The following is an 18111-nucleotide window of genomic DNA, read 5'->3' on the forward strand; positions in this document are numbered from 1 at the left end:
AATAAAATTTCAACAAATACATCTGAAATAATCTTTTTACCCCACCATTTATTGAATGCTTGTGTTAAACATATGGCAGGTATCAGGTACTCTGACAGACAGAAGGGGAATAATTGCAAAAAGTAACAATGTCTGTATCCCAGGCAGTTGGTCTCATGAGGCCAGTATAGAAGAAACCTTAGATTTAACTCTTTGCAAAAAAAAAAAAAAAAATTATGTTTATGAAGTAAAAAACAGTATTACCTACGTTTTGCTAAAATATTGTCCAGGGTTTTGTTATTACCTTTATTCGATGAGCAATTGAGAAGGCGCTCCCAATGGTAACTGAACCCTCAGCCTCAGACTATAGCCAAGCTCAGGTGAAATATATTAGAAATAAGAAATACTCTTTCTTTGATCAAGTGAATTCTAGTTGTAACATAGATATAGGAATTTAAACAGTGGAATTCATGTAGCTGTTAAAAATATTGAGCCGACCAGGCACGGTGACTCACGCCTGTAATCTCAGCACTTTGGGAGGCCGAGGCGGGCAGACACGAGGTCAGGAGATCGAGACCACCCTGGCTAACATGACGAAACCCTGTCTCTACTAAAAATACAAAAAATTAGCCGGGCGTGGTGGCGGGCGCCTGTAATCCCAGCTACTTGGGAGGCTGAGGCAGGAGAATGTTTTGAACCTGGGAGGTGGAGCTTGCAGTGAGCTGAGATCACGCCACTGCACTCCAGCCTGGGCGACAGAGCGAGACTCCATCTCAAAAAAAAAAAAAAAAAAATTGAGCCATAATGTATCTGAAACTATGTCCAAAACATATTATACATGCCCAAAGCGGGTTACAGAATAGTGCATATAGCACAATCGGATGTATGAGAGAGAAAGAGAGAATCCTTTTAATAGCCAACGGAGGATCTTGAAGACCAGATAAGCAATTTTCAACAGTGACTCAGGTTGGGGAAAAGGGGACCAGGTTTTGTAATTATTTTCTGTTTCCTTTTACAAATGACTTGAACATTTTAAATAAGAAACATGCGTGTTTCATATAATAAAACCAACATATAAAATTAGTTAAGACTGTTTTTATTCAAAGTTTAAATTTTGAATAATGTAATAATTTGGCTACTCAAACAAGAAAATGTGCTGCCCAAAACCGAGCTGCTCTTTGCTCTTCACCATCAGTTTCTCTAAAGGCTTGCATGCTATAAGAAGCAGAGATAATTAGCACCTTACTACAGTAGGGGTGATTCAACAGCCTAATATCTTCAAAGTCTAGCAGAAAATAATGTATTTTGTAAAGAGGCAGAATATCAGGATTCTAGAGAAAATGCCTAGAGAAATATCTTATTTTTAAAAATGTCTAGGTGTTAAAGAACAAAAATAGTTGCTGTGTGGAAGTTGTCCACCAGTGACCCTGCCCACCCACCTGGACATTGGCCATTGAACTCCAAGCCCCTTTTTTGCTTTCCTAGAAGAAAAAGAGCAAGAGCTACAAGGGCAGACTCTAGCAAGAACATCAATCACAGCAGAAGACAATATCCCCTCTGCACAGGAAGGTATTCCATACGGGGCCCCCACTCCACATCCTCCAAGGACCTCGCAGGGGCTGTTCCTGCATGTTCCTTGGAGGATGTGGAATGGGGGCCCCATGGAGGATGCAGCAGCAGGAAGCAGGAGGCAGGCGAGGGGCAGGGAAGAGAGCGGGCACAGCCAGGCGAGTTGGGTGATACTGATGTCTGAGGGTGAGCGCTGCAGGGTGCTGCCTGGAGCTGGCAAACAGGCAATGGAGGGGCCACGGACTGTGAACAAGACACTCTTCACATAACCCCAGGGGTGCAATTCAAGATTCAAAATCCTGGCTGGATGTGGCTTTTTTCAAATTCATTGTCTTTTGGGTCCTTGAGAACCATCACATCCATAAGTGGAAAGTCCCTAGTTCAGAATTTTAGATCATTAGTGAGATATCCAGCTGAATCTTGGAAGAGAATCGTAACCTTGACCTGCCTGCGGATGTATTTTTATCATGACTCCCTGCATGCATGGCTTAGGGAGCAAAAGGGCAACAGAAGAGCACATTGTGATGATGCTTTAAATGCTACTGGAAACCCAATGGATGAGTTTTCCATTTTTTAGGAATACACCACACGGGCCTGATTTGCTCCACATCAGATGATCTAAGAAAGGCCCCACTGAAGTTAGCAACTAGATTTTGTGTTTCGTTTTGTTTTTATATCTTTGTAATAAGGACCCCAAAGTATTAAGAATCAGAACTCTTTCCTGACAGGGTGAAGGCAGATAACAAGGCATTTTTCACAGACTTCTTAAAGAATTATAGCTCCCCTAAGGAAACTTGCAGACATTCACCTTCAAAGCCACTGGTAACAAAATCTTTCCTGGAGAAACTAGAGTTTTGTAGCAAGAAAGGGTTTCCTTACTTATCAGCCTGAAACTCACCTACTTAGAAAGTCTTTCTTTAAGCAACCCTAATAATTTACATTACTCTCTAGATGTACCAAACTGCTTATAATTCCACAAATGGCTGATCCCATTCCTCCTCAATATCAGTCAGGCTGTTTCTTACTTTGGGGAGCTCTACCGAGACGGGCCAGCAGCTCACCACGGTCCCATCTCAGCTTTCTGCCTGCGTCATTCCCCAGTTGTAGGTTGTTGGTTCAGAGGTGAGTTCTTGTTTATAATATCAGCCCTCTGGCTTAGCACAGCACTGGGTGCATAGTAGTTCCTCAGTGAATATGTACATTTAACTAACAGATATATGAATGTCTCACCCCAGGCCGCACCCACTTGTTCACTGCCTCTTGATCCTTCAAGACTAGCTCCTGTGTTCCCATATTCAATTATCCAATTCCTATCAGGCTGTTAGGTACCTTCTGCTGTGACTCCATAGAATGCTATGTATACCCTTTATCATAAACCTCACAATATCAAACAGCACTATTTCTTAAGAGTAGTTACTATGTAATTCACCTTTATATATACCTTGCCAAGTACAGCTGGAATACAGTGTTGCCTAATAAAATCTAGAGAATTTAAAATGCAGCAAACCAGTGCTGCTGATGAAGGAGATTGGTTTACATTCACCCAAAGGGTAACAGGTTTTTAGGATTTTAAAATTTCTGGATGTGGTTCAGTGTTTAGAGTCTGGTTCAATTGGCTGGAAGCTGCGGCTCTCTGCAGTGCAAATAGAAATAATAAATATGATTCAACTCACAGCATTCTGGGTAGTTTATCTATGGCAAGATAATCTGGAGTATAATATTTGCCAGAGAGAAGATCATGAAAAGCAAAAATAAGTATGTTCAAGATAACACTACAGTGAATATGATCCTTCAATGTGACATGGTGGCAGAGAAGTGGACGAGAGTTTGCAAAGATTCAAGCACAGGCTGAAAGGGCCAGTCTGCGATATTGCTGTTGAATAAAAACAAGCGTATGGAAGTTCCAGAATCATGTTAGATTTTAAGAAATTGCAATAAATTTAAATTTATTTTGCTGCTGATATAAATTTATCTATTTTGTCCGCTACTTTTCTTCTCTCTCTGTCACTGTTTCTGACTTTCACTATAGAAATGTTCTTTGAACTACTGAGAACTCATAAACATAGGACAAAAACATGGACTATATCTCACTCAAATCGTGCACCTCACATCACTTCTTCTTCCCCCATAGCTACCTAAAAGTTCAGAGTTTTGTTTTTTGTTTTTTGTTTTTTTTTTTAATTTACTGGTAGAACTGTGCCTGGCACATGACATTCACGAAGACAACCCTGGATCAAACTGGATGCTTTCCTAGTAATTATTTCTCTAGTCTCCTCTGCCATGACTGCTCTGTAACCACTACAGAGAAGAGAAGGGGAAGCTTGCATTGTAAAACATGTAGACTTGTGAAAAGTCATGTTAAAATAGATCCAACACTCATTTTAAAAATTGGCAAAAGATAACTCTTATGTATGAACCACAGAATTTGATTTGAATCTTCAGACTTGATGTGTGATTTGTAAATATTTGTAATGATTTTCTGATTTACTGAGTGATAGATTTCAGGGTCATTCATGATATGTTCATTAGCCAATCAGAAGGGCCAGGATCCAGAAACCACCCCTTACACCAAGACAGAAAAAAAAAAATAGACAATGCATTTTAAGTTCGAAGTTCCCTTTGCTTGTCATTTGGTTCCTATGATTTTCAGTACTTTCAGATGAATCAATAATGTGCATTGTGTTGAGTTTGTATATTAAGACATATTACCTTTGTTTAGAAAGTTACATATGAGTGAAATAGTGCAGTACAAGAGAAGCTGTGAACTGCTGATGCTGTGTTGAAAAGATTTGTTGACACATTCTAACCACACGGTCAACGGTTTGGACAGCCTTTGAGGAAGGACTTGCTCTCTCATCACTTTGCTCTCTCAGTTTGTCTTAGGAGGCAGAATGAGGTATTGGAGTCATAGATTGGGATGCCAGAATTTAATATTTCAGAGTGAAGCCAGTCTTGCTAATACAAACCAGATGTGTGGATAAAGATTGGTGGAGTCCAGGAGGGATGACATTTTGGGGTTCTTATGTGGAGTAAGTGGTATTGTTAACGCTTCCTCTGTTGATGGTGTTCAGGAGGGATGACATTTTGGGGATCTTATGTGGAGTAAGTGATATCATTAATGCTTCCTCTGTTGATGGTGTTCTAAGGGGAGAGAAGACTGTCATCATGGTCCCCAAGTCTTCCATGACAGAGAAGAGTGACCAGGTTGGGAGATGAGGTAGTACATAAGGATTGGGTAAATCTTAGAAAGAAGCACATCAATGTAAGCGTTCAGTGATTCCAGAAGAATCAATGATAAGCTCAGAAGATATCCAAGCTTTTTTAGTGCTCTGTGGAAGAATAAGTTTCCCTACACTGGACAAGGCTGCAGGAGAGATGGTGTTTTCAGGGAGACTGACTTCCATTTAGGTTCTCTGGACATTTCCAGAAGTGGAAATTGGGCTGGGTTCGCATCATTCCGTGGAGGGGAGTAATCTGTGGCCATGAAGGAATCTAGGAGCTTAGTTGATTAAAGGGCTTGGTAATTCAGGGCAGGCATCACAGGCAGGTTACCCATATAATCACATGGGGCCTTCTTTTTAGAAAGGTACCATGCTTGATTTCACCCTCTGATATCACTATCTTGAAATTGTCAATAATTTTAAAACTAGAAGCCACGAATTTTCATTTTGCACTGGGTCCCACCTTAACTAGCTCTTCTTGGCATTTTGAGAGGTAAATGAAGGTGACAGCAGGAGCTTGGGGACCTGGCTCCAGGCTGCAGGTGGAGGGCCTGGTGGTGTTGGAGTTCTGCTGGGCATGACAGAATGTGGGTCCAGTCACTTTCTTGGTGCCATAAAGTGTCACCAGAATGTGGCTGACATAAGGAAGAACAACCTGAATTGGGAGGAAGATTTCCTGGCTTGAAGAAAATTCTTTCTAGGGAAGTAGATTTACTACATAACAATATTATAAGAACATTGTAACAGGAATGCTCCACCATCATACTCTTTTCAGACAAGAGTGACTAGAAAGTATTTATTGCTGTCAAATTATTATTCATAATCCTCTGAAATGTGATTCCCAAAATTATATCACTTGAGAGGGGCTGATATCACTTTCAACACTGGATCTAATTAACTCTGTTTGGTGAAAGACAGTGAAAATCCAAGCTTCAGGTATCTGAATATAAATGTAGATTCCTGAGGTGCAGGTCGAGGATATCTTGACAGGCACAGAAGGAGGAGGTCACATCTTTATTGATTATACGCTGAGCTATCACAAAGCTGAAGAGGGCAGAAAAGGAATTACTTGCATATGAATTTCCTAAAATGAAGTAGATCCGGGCCTCACATTCTAACATCAAATTTATTGAACTTTCATACTGTGCCACTCACCTTCTGTGTCCTTGTACCCAAACCTGAAGCTCCAGGGGATGGGGCCTCAGTTCATACGGTCAGGGCACTGAGTCTAGTGACCGTTTTTTTTATTGCTACACATCGCCCAGAACATCAGATACAGAAAGACCTTAGTTCAAAACCAAAATTATTCTGTAAGAATTCGCATTTGTCATTGCACCTATTGCTTACTTGAATCCTAATAATGGTGTCTGCTAATACATTCCTCCATACTCTTCAGGGACCTCACACCATGCTTTTTCATGGTGGTTGTTGTACACTCTTGAGACGATCTGATAATAGGGGATGGTATGAGTATTCAGTTAGTGTATCATGATTGTGAAGTGTAATTTGAACACCCATTTTTTTGGTGAAGTGAGAGATAAATATTTTGCCTTATCTTTGAAGCTGTTTGTTTCTTTTGAAATACTGAATTTTGAGAGTTCTTTGTATATTCTTGATAAATGTCTTTTAACAGATGGGTGTCTTGTGAATATTTTGTCTTAGGTTATGGCTTGTCTTTTTATTCACTGAGAAGTATCTTCTGAAGGGTAGAGGATTTTTGTTTTCATTAAATTCGATTTGCTAATATTTCCCCTGATAGGCTGCATTTTTAGTATCATCACTAAGATTTTCTGTTATGTTCTTTTTAGAACTTTTGTAACTTTTGGTTTTACATTTTTTGCAATTTTACATTATGAGTAATATTTTTATATAGGACAAAATATAGGTCAAAAGTATTTTTATACATGTGTGTACCCAATTGTTTCAGTATAATTGACTGAAAGAACATTCTTCCTTCACTGAATTGCCCTTACCAGTTTCTTGAAAATTAGTTGTCTATACATGAATTGATCTATTTCTAAATTCTGTATTGTGTTTCATTGATTAATTTGATTTTATGCCAACACCACACTGCTTTGATTGCTATAACTTCATAACAAGTCTTGAAATTAGTTAGCTTTAGTCCATGAATTTTGGGTTCCACCACCCTAAAGTTTTTTGGGCAATTTTAGGTCCTTTGCATTAACTTATGAATTTTAGATTCAGCTTTTCAATATCTATAAAAAAAAACCCTTCTGGAATTATGACACATTTGGATTGAATCTACAGATCAATTTGGGAAGGACTGGTTTCTTAACAATATTGCATCTTCTGACCCAAGAACACACTGAATTTCCATTTATTTAGGTTTAAAAAATTATCTCACTAACGTTTTGTTGATTTTGGCATGCAGGTCTTACTGATATTTTGTCAGATTTGTCCCTAAGTATTTCAATATTCTTAATGCTATTTTAATTTAAAAATTATTTTTCAAAGGCTTACCACTAGCATATAGAAATATCTTTGTTTTTTGTATAGTGATCTTGTATCTTTCAAATTTGCTATCTTATTATTGGTTCTAATAACTTTGTATATTCCATTATATTTTCTACATAGATGATCATGTCATATGCGAATAATGGCAGTTTTAATTTTTACTTTTCAATCTAGATTAATTTGGCTTCTTATTCATTCCTTTTTGCCATGGCTAGTACTGCCAGTGGAATGTTGAAGGGAAGTGGCAAAAGTGAACATGCTTTTCATCTTCTTGGTTTCAGTGGAAGGAGTGGAGGGTTTCTTGGAGACAATTATTAGCTCTTGCTTTGTTATCCAGTCTAATACTCCCTGCCTTTTAACTGTGTCATTTAGAATATTTGCACTTATTTATATGGTTACTTATATGTTTGGTTGAAATCTACCACCTTCCTTTTTTTTAGTACTTGTGTCATTTGTTTTTCTTTCCTCTTTTTCTGCCTTCTTTAGGTTTGAGTATTTTTCGTGATTCAATTTTAACTCTTTAGCGGTATTACGCACGGTGCATGTTATTTTGGTGGTTGCTTTAGTATTTTTAGGATACATCTTTGACATAACCCTCTCTTGTTTCAAGTGGCATCCTACCCATTCACATGTAGCATAAAAACATTCCTTACAATGTTATGTTTTCATTTCTCCCCTTCCCGCCTTTGTTTTATTGCTGTGATATATTTTAATCTGTATATATTATAAGCCTTTTACTCTCTTGTGATTTTTAAACAATTATATTTTAAATATACTAAATGAGAAAATATATATAACTCATATAGTCACAATTCTCAGTGCTCTTCAGTCTGATATAATCTTTTAAAAAGATCTCTCACAGATCACTGATGCTCTGCCATTTTTAAAAAATTATTTTTCTTTCCTTGTCATATTTTGTTTAATTTATGTTGCTACTTTGGAGTTCATTCATCTTTTTCTTCTGAAATATCTAGTCTGCTGTTGATCCCATCTAAGCCATTAAAGGTCTCATCTCTGAAAGTTAAATTTGAGTCTTTTTAATATCTTTCATTTATGTACTTAACATCTTCAATAGATCCCCTCACTTTCTGAACATAGGGAATATAGTTATAAATACAGTTTTAACACCTGATTTGCTCATTCTAACAGGTGTATCTCTTCTTGGTTTGTTTCCATTATCAATTTTTCTGTTCATTGTGGATCCTATTTTCCTGATTTTTTGTATAGTTGGCAATTTTTTTGGTGGATTCTAGACAGAGTAAATTTTGCCTTGTTGGGTATTCAATATTTTTGTAAATAATCTTGAACTCTTTGGGGGCTACTAAGTTATTTGGAAACAGTTTCATCTTTTCAGGGCCTGTATTTGAAATTTTTTAGTTGGGAACAGAACAGCATTTAGTTTAGGACTCATATTTCCCTCCACTGAAGCAAAACACATCTAGTACTCTACCCAGTGCTCTGTCAGTTACACGGTTTTCAGTCTGGTTGGCAGGAACAGGCACCGTTTCTTGCAACTTATGAGCCCTGAGTCCTCTTTCTTTTCAGGCAGTTCTTTGCCTGACCTTGGGCAGTTTCCTAGAGTGCATGTGCTGATCATTATTCAGCTGAGCACTTGAGGGAGGCATTCTTTAGAACTTTAAAGTTTTTCTCTGTGCAGCTTTGTCCTCTCTGCTACTCTGCTCTGAAATTTAGTCACCCTGGTCTCTCAAGACATTTCAAGAGCCAGCCCTGGTCAAGCCAGGTTCTTCTCCCTGTGCTGTAGCTTGGGAACTCTCTCAAGGTAGGAGGCTGGAACAGTAGTAGGGCTTATTTTGTTTGCTGCCCATCATTCAGAGGTCATATATTTTGTTTTTCTTTTTTAGTTGATTCAAGCAGGAAGGTACTTCTGGTCTCTGTTACAGGGAAGCAGAAATTCTACAATGATTTGTTTTTAATGGTACTATCCAGTAAATTGGTGGGTAAATTTGTGTGCCAGTGCTTCCAGTGGGATATTGATTGGCATTCCTTTGGGGAGAGAAATCTGTTCTATGCATACACATCACAGAAAAAGTATGTATCTCATAACCCAGAAATTTTGCTGACCTATTTAATAATAAGTTTTTAAAAACTAATTGTACTAATATGCATTTAGCATTATGTAACGTATAGATGTAAATATGAAAGATACTCGTAAGGCTGGGTGTGGTGGTTCTTGCCTGTAATCCCAGCACTTTGGGAGGCCGAGGTGGGCGGATCACGATGTCAAGAGATTGAGACCATCCTGGCCAACATGGTGAAACCCCATCTCTACTAAAAATACAAAAATTAGCTGGGTGTGGTGGCATGCACCTCTAGTCCCAGCTACTCAGGAGGCTGAGGCAGGAGAATTACTTGAACCTGGGAAGTGGAGGTTGCAGTGAGCTGAGATCGTGCCACTGCACTCCAGTCTGGTGACAAAGTGAGACTCTGTTTCAAAAAATAAAAAAAAAGAAAAAGAAAAAGAAAAATACTCATAAAAGGACTGGATGATTTGAAGAGGCCAATGCAAATAAATATCTGGGACTTTTCAAAATTAAACATTCAAGATGGTAAAGGCAGAACATCAAGGTACAGGACTCATCTAAGTGCAGTTGCATAGATTGTACACCCGTGATGCCAGCCCTGACTTATATATACAATATTTACCTGAGTTTGAACTATAAATAGTAAATAAAGTTAAGTTGCTGGATGGTTTGATTTAGTAAATTATTGAACATATATAAAATGCAACATTATAAAATCATTAAAATTCATTTTAGGAGACTCTTAAATTTCAGCTGTTACCTCTTACAATATGACATGCTGTGAAACGTGACTAGGGTGAAGGTTACAGATGGGAATGTTGAGGGATTAAGTTAGAGGGATTCTGAAGGGCCTTATCTATCTTGGATGCCATTAAATAGTTACACTTTATTCTTTTGACAGTGACAAAGGATGCATGTTTTAGAGTAGAAGGGTATTATGATCAACTCTGTATTTTTAGAAAGATAATTATTGTAAATGGTTCAAGTTTTTTTTAAATAATCCTATCTACAAATGAAATAAAAACCAGTAAGTGAAGTACTTTTTTCGACCTTCCTACTATCTACCCTGATTTTCTTCTTTCTGTCTGCTGTTCCTTGACCCAGTTCCCTAGAAGTCTTGCGTATGTTCTTTTCCTTGTTGGTTAGTTGGGGAAATCCATCTTTTCCCAGGTTAGCTTCACCTCTCAACTCCCAAAATTGGCATTGAAGTTTTTTTTTTAATCTGTGGACATTTGGAATAAGCCATATCACAGTTTGTAATAATTTGATATTTCCTTGTATTCTTTCTTTTAGTGTGCTCGGTATGATAATGCCTTCATTGCAGAAATTCTGATTGACAGAGGAGTCAACGTCAACCACCAGGATGAAGACTTCTGGACGCCCATGCACATTGCCTGTGCCTGCGATAACCCTGATATTGTCCTGCTTCTTGTATTAGTAAGTAAAGCAATTCAGTTTACCATTTGAAGATTTGATGGCATGTAAAAGGCTATATATTTAACTAATGCTATTTTACAATATGTAATATTTTGGTTGAGAAAAATCTGCATATGTTATCATGTATTTCCCTAGAACACAAGATAATTAGAGACTAAGGTTGTGGGTCACATAGTTTATAAAACAATTTGTGCAGATACTATGCCAAATGCAACTTCTCTTGCCTTTCCTTGGGAATTATATGCCTTGATACAAGTCAGTTTCAACTAAAATGGTTTGATAATTTTGCTTTTCAATTCATTCTTATTTTTAAATTTTTAGCCAAAGAGGCATAACATTATAAGGAGATATGGTTTATATTGAATCTTTTTTTTCTTGGTTACATCTAGTAAAGAAGTGTCTACAATGTTTGTTTACATGAAAACGGGAACTTTAAATATAAAAAGCATTGGAGTTTGTTGTTTTGTTTGTTATTTTCAGTTAATCTTACATCCAGACGTTGATCCTCACACATACTTTATTTTGGAATAGTGATCTCTAGAAAGTATTTCAAGAAACTATTTACAATTTTTAGGAAACACACTGGAATATATGAGCAAGAATGATTTGCTTTTATTTTATTTATTTAAAAAATTAACTTCTTAATGCCTTGCTATTATGCACCTGGATTTTCACTTTTTTTATGTAAACTCTCAAGAATTTACACAAAAGCAAACTGATGCTCGAATATATTAAACAACTTGCCATAAGCCAAAAGCAAACTATAGTTAAGAACTCAAGTTCATTGTCAGAAGTCCATTTTTTGTCACTGAGCCATGCTACCAATATTGTTTTCCCACGCCTGCCATACCAATTACCGCATAGTTGGTGGCTGAACACAAGCACCTTTGCGGAGGTTAGAAGTCTGAAGTCAAGGTGTGGACAGGGCCGTGCTCCCCCTGTAGGCCCTAGTGATGAAACTTTCCTTGGTGCTTCCTAGTTACGGTGACCCCTGCAGTCCCTGATGTTCCTTAGATTATAGCAGCATCACTCCAGTCTCTGCCTCCATCAGCACATGACTTTCTTCTGTGTGAGCGTGTCCAAATCTCTCATTCTTTCCTTTCAGAAGACACCAGTCATAGGATTTAGGGCCCACCCTAAGGCAGGTGGCCTCATTTAACTTGATCACATCTCCGAAGACCTTATTCCCCAATAAGATCGCATCTACACTACTAGGGAGCATAGCTTTTTTCTGGAAAACATTTTAAATACACCATACTGCCCCTCTTCCCCCGCTCTTAAAATTATGAACAAAAATATTTTGGGATTAAAGGCTGTACATTGGGACTGTCTTAATCTTGTATGAGGTTTAATTTTGTCTAGTTTTCTCTGATTTGTCCTTCAAGAATATGTACACTTTCTTTTTTTTTTACAGTAGAAATATATGTCACTAAAAAATGTATTTCTTTCAAATTCTGGAAGATGGAGGGTATATTAAGGAAAGACAAAGGAAATAAAGATTATTTAGCTGAAATATACATTTTTAGAGGGCTAGTACTGTACATAAAAAAGCATGAAAAGCTACCTGACTCATTTATAAAACAAGATTTTTGTTTTGTAGATACAGAGCCTAAGAGGCACTGAATTGCCAGTTCACCATAAAGGCCATAGAATTTCTCCAGAATTGAAAAAAACTATAAAATATATTACAGAAAGGAACCAAATCACCTTTCGAGTAATGCTGTGACCTGATCAACTTTAGACATCTTTAGAATGCCAACAACTCATAGAGCACTCAGCTGGGTCATTTAAGGAGGAACTACGTTCATAGTAGTTGTTTGATACATTTTTTGATAGTTCAACTAGCTGCTTTAATTATAAAAGAATGAGATAGGCTTGATTCATGGCTTTTGCAGTTTTTCTATGTTCTGATTTCTTTTTTTCTAAATACTAGTTTTAATTTTTTTCAAAGCCCATCCTTATTTCTTTTCTCTGACTAATTATTATTAATTAAATTAAGCCGTGCCAAAAGAAGCTCTTTCTTCCTGCATGCAAAATGGCCATACTTATTCTCACAAATGAATATTCATATGGTTGTGCTTAAAATTTTAAAATCCTGCTTCCATTTCCTCAATGCAAATGTCTGGACACAGGCTTCAGTTTCTTGAGTTCAGAAAGGTTTGTGAGATCTCAGTTTCACTGCCAGCCAGGATTCCCTTCCTCCATTCTGAATGTAGCAGTTTCTTATTTCTGATGGGAAAGAGCAAGAGGACTTGCCTTCTTTCTGTAGTCTCTACTGAGTCTAGATTGTGGTATCTCACAGGATACTCACAATTAAATATTGCAGGAACAGCCCTGAATTGATGAACCAAATTATGACCAAGAAAAGAAGAGTCAGATCTGAGTTACATTTCAAGCAAAATAGCTCATAAAATAACAGTGTAGTGACTCAGGTGCAGTATCTATAACTACATGAAATGACTCCCCTTCAGCATTTAGGAGACTGGTATCACAGATAGCATATGATAAGGTTCGGCCATGTCCCCACTCCAATCTCATCTTGGAGTTCCCATAATCCCCACATGTCATAAGAGGTAACTGAATCATAGGCGTGGTTCCCCCCATGCTATTCTCATGACGGTAAGTTCTCATGAGATCCTATGGTTTCATAAGGGGCTTTCTCCTTCACTGGGCTCTCATTATTTCTCCTGCTGCCCTATGAAGAGGTGTCTTCCACCATGATTGTAAGTTTCCTGAGGCCTCCCCAGCCATGCAGAAGTGTGAGTCAGTTAAACCTCTTTTCTTTATAAATTACCCAGTCTAGGGTATTTCTTCATAGCAGCGTGAGAACAGGCTAATACAGCATAATTGTCAGAACTAGCATTTATAGTCTAGAGGTAGCAAAACACTTAGACCGCCTTGAGCACAAGAAGGAGGCATGTTTATAACCAGAGCTAGGATTGGGGCAGGCCATCAGGACTGGTATCTGGCGTAACAACATAATTATAAAAATAAATTAGATATACTGGCAAGTTACTCAGACCTTTCCTGTGCCTCCTTGTGTAACTGAGGTAATAGACATTAGCCTTCTTCATGTTGAGGCTAAGCAGCATCTTCCAAAGGAAATTTGATTAAAAAATGGCACCAATCCTGGTTTCCTAAATGAATGTTTAGAAAAAGGGTAACAATTTGGAGAAGTGTTATATTGTTGTCCTAACTAGTAATACCCTCACATCATTGTCAGACTCAGCGCTAAGTTCATTAGGATGTGGAGAGTTCTAGACACTCCTTCTCTGTACTTTTATTTTATCTTCCAATTCTTTGATACATGCCCGCATTTACTGTTAAGATTACCAGTATATTATCTGTGTTCCTTGATATTTCATCCCATTACGAATATTATACTTGTTTAAATAATGACTTCTTTTTCTCTTTGTTCTTATGAGATACAGTTTCTGTAACTCCTATTTGTTCCCATGGCAACAACTCAATCGCATTAATGGCCAGTTGCCTTTAAAATAAACATCTCTTCTGCCTGGAAAAATTTGATGTATATTCAGTAATTCTTTATCTAACTAACACCAGCTTCAGGTTAGGCATTTAATAAATAATTAGCTTCTAGCAAGTCACAGAAGTAGTTAGCACATGCATGCATTGCTGTTTGTTAAAACGGTGCCTAGCACTTGATAGATGCTTAGTGTATGCTTGAATATCATCTCTCAAGCTAAATATATGAATCAACAAATGAATGAAAGAAAGCAGGCCAGTTTTTGGAATTCAGCCTGAAAAATATTGACAATATTAACTCATAGGTAATAAAATCTGCCGTATAACCACATCCATCCTTTTACATATTCTAGACTTCTTTACCTCACGTGTTCTACACTTGTATTACAAGTGCTTGCTTTAGCACACAAATCATCTCAATATCTGATGAGTTTGCTTTTCCTTATCAAACAGAATTGAGGGGGAAAAAACTAGTTGTGTTTCATGGATGATCATAGAGTTAAATGTATAATTTTCAAATTATTAGCAATATTTTCATGGCTCAGCAATGTCCTGTTTCTCACGGTGCAGAATAATGCAACCTAATGTACAAAGTAATATATCTGTTAGTTGCTCTCATTCAATGACTTCTACTAACCAATCATCATCTTCATTCACTTAATAAATATAAATTATCACCGATTATGTGTGAACATAAGGCCTGCCTTGAGGGAAATTACAGTTTGTTTATTCATTCATTCATTTACTAAATATTTATTGAATGACTACTATGTTTGAGATGCTGCACAGTGAATGAGAAGATATTTTATACTCTAGTGGTGAAAACAAACAATGCCATTAATCAAATGAACCCCTGGGAAATTTGATTAATGGATTAAGCAAATCTGAGTAGCTGTATTCATACCGTGTTATAGCCAGCCTAAGTATCCATCCACAGAAGCAATTTACTCTGAATAAATGTTGATAAAATATGTTGTCATAAAAATTCTAATTATTGTAAAAATACATTCCTGCCAATAACCTCAAAAGATAAATGTATTTTACTTGCCAGATGAAATGCTATTGTCCAATGTGGAAGGCTGTATGCTCCATCTTCTTTCCATTTTCCAGAGCTTGATGATGGGCCAGAGAGACTGTGCAGCATTGATTCATTTATTAAATCTGTGGTAGCCGTCTGTGTGTACTCAAGGGAGTCAGCAGTGAGCACAAGCAGAAAAACCCTGTCTTTTAGAGCTTACATCCTATTAAGGAAAAGCAGATAAAACACACAAATGACTAAAATTTATAGTATATCAACTAGTAAGAGGTTTTGGAAAGGTCAGGAAGAAAGGAACAGAGTATTAAGGATGGCTTCATGAAAAAGATGACATGTGAGCCGGGAGATACATGGATACGTGGGTGCAAGTGTGCCAGCCAGAGGGGACGGTACATAGAAAGCTATGTGGCAGGGTCTATGTATTGGAGGGACAGCAAGGAGACCAGCACAGCTGCAGTGAAGTGACAGGGGTCAGGGGATAGATGTACTCAGAATGGCATGGTGAGGTCAAGCCTTTGCAAGGACTTGAGAATCTGCTTTCAACTAGGTGATTAGGGAAGCCCTGGGGAGAAGGAGGTACAGAAAGAAGTGACGTGATGGCTTCAGTTTAAGAGGATCACGTTTGCTGCTCTGTTGAAATTCTACAACTGAGAAGAACAGGGAACATTTAGGTATCTATTGTCCAGACTAGAAGTGGTGGAGGTGGCAAGAAGTGGTTGACATCTGGATATACAGGATTTTGAAGGCAGAGTTGTCTGTATTTTGTGTGATTGGATTTAGGGTGGAGAGAAAGGAGTCACAGATGACTTCCACTTTTTGAGCCTGAAACCTGAAAAGTTGACATTGTAATTTTTGTTTGCTGAGATAGAGAAAGTTAGAATAGAGTGAATGGCAGAAGATTGGGTGTAAAAATGAATGAAGGATATATTCAAGCCACATTTTTCAAGTTCTTCAGGAAGTCATCCATAAAAATAATTTTATTGATGTGTGAGGTGATTTATTCTGAGTTGCTAAGCAGAGACATGTGAGTGCATGTGTAGAGGGGGCATCGTCTACCTAACAGCACTACAACAGTGCTACCTGAATTGAGCCACAAATGTGTTTTGTTTTGGAGGAGGCTCAGCTACTGTGAATGAAAACTCTAGCAGATACTAACAATTAACTTTTATGCAGCCCTCCCTATGCAGCAGGCATTTTTCACATGCTTTACAATTAGTAAAATTGTAAAGAAAATTGTAAAAAAAAGAATCCCTTGATTCTCACAGAATTCTATTATGAAAGTGCCAGCGTTTTCTGCTTTACGTAGCTGAGGCTACTGATTCAAGAACGAGGCAAATCTACATGCTGAAGTCCAGATAGTATTAGTCACAGGGACAAGATTTGATCCCATAAAGGCCAGCGTCAGAACTTGGACCCCTGACCACTCTGATCTGGTGCTATATTGCTTATAATTCATTCAGAGCTAAGAGTCCCTAAGTGGGCTAATAATATCATGATTTTCACTGTAATATTATCATACATTTATTTTTAAAACACAGCTTTTTAACTTGATTATTTAAAATTGGGGAAGAATATTAAGAAATATTACACAGTAGAGGGCCGGACGTGGTAGATCACGCATGTAATCCCAGCACTTTGGGAGGCCGAGGTGGGCAGATTATGAGGTCAGGAGATCGAGACCATCCACCATCCTGGCTAACATGGTGAAACCCCGTCTCTACTAAAAATACGAAAAATTAGCTGGGCATGGTGGCAGGCACCTGTAGTCCCAGCTACTCGGGAGGCTGAGGCAGGAGAATGGTGTGAACATGGGAGGCGGAGCCTGCAGTGAGCCGAGATCGCGCCATTGCTCTCCAGCCTGGGCAACAGAATGAGACTCCATCTCAAAAAAAAATAAATAAATAACACAGTAGATTCTTCTTATTTAAGGTAGTTTGTTCTATAGAGTCATTATGAACACAGATACTTAGCAAATACTGAGCTTCGCTCCTAGAGGAAATACAAGGTTAGGTTCCTTCAAATCTCTGGTCATGATATTTTCATAAACAGATCAGCATATCACCAAATTTTATGCGTCTGTTTGCAGGCACCTTATTTAATATATAATATTGCTTTTTTTTTAGCACTTATACATGTATTATTAAAAAATCTTTGATGCAATAAAACAAAGGCAGCATACTAAATGAAGACAAAAGCATTGCCCTGTTATACATCATACATTTGTAATAGCAGGAAGTGTGCAATTAATTTCCATTTACCATCCCTTCTTCTCTAGAAAAATTGATATCGCTTCCTCACAATTTCAGCAAGATGCTTGTAAATTCCCTTGGTTTGCTTATAGAACATGTTTAAAGATAATCATATTTTCAACATAGTTTCATCTCTAGGAACTCTTCATGCCATGGGCTCCCCACCTATGTTGGACAGAGTTTTTACTAGTAGGCAACAAAATCCATACTAGTTAGAATAATCGGAAAGGGAATTTAAAAATCATATTAGTTTGCTTACAGGATCTCCAGGGAAACCAGGGAATGAACTTGGCTGCCACACAGCCAAGAAAATTGCCCAAGCATACACAGAACTGTTCTAGCAAAATATCAATGCTGCCGCCACCCACTGCTTGGCAGCATGGCACCAGGGCACTCAGAATTCCATCTCAGCTGCTGAGAAGAGTCAATTGCTTTTGCTATCAAGCTTTCTGGAAGGTATCGTGTCCCATGGTGTGGGCAGGGCCTCTTGCTCTTCACTTCGTTTTCCAGTGTGTCAGCTTGGTGGCCACTAGGTCGCATGTGGAATTCTGTCTGCAATGGAGCCTGGGAAATGTAGTTTCTAGCCTCCTAGAAAGTCCAGTGAGAAGGAAGTTGGC

General features: G+C 38.0%; 1 protein-coding gene across 4 annotated transcripts in view; it reads left to right on the plus strand.

Annotated features, from left to right (window-relative positions):
- The window catches only part of MYO16 (myosin XVI), a 711002-nt gene that overhangs the window by 221263 nt on the left and 471628 nt on the right, over positions 1–18111 (plus strand). For all 4 annotated transcript variants that reach the window (XR_008538898.2, XM_054665553.2, XM_054665554.2 and 1 more), the window contains exon 4: positions 10580–10723. Coding sequence is in view for 3 of the 4 variants with exons in the window: in XM_054665553.2 (XP_054521528.2) it covers positions 10580–10723 (144 nt within the window). In the remaining variant the exon portion in view is untranslated. The remainder of the gene's footprint in view (positions 1–10579; positions 10724–18111) is intronic.

This window comes from Pan troglodytes, chromosome 14 (assembly GCF_028858775.2).
Source record: "Pan troglodytes isolate AG18354 chromosome 14, NHGRI_mPanTro3-v2.0_pri, whole genome shotgun sequence".
NCBI lineage: Eukaryota > Metazoa > Chordata > Mammalia > Primates > Hominidae > Pan > Pan troglodytes.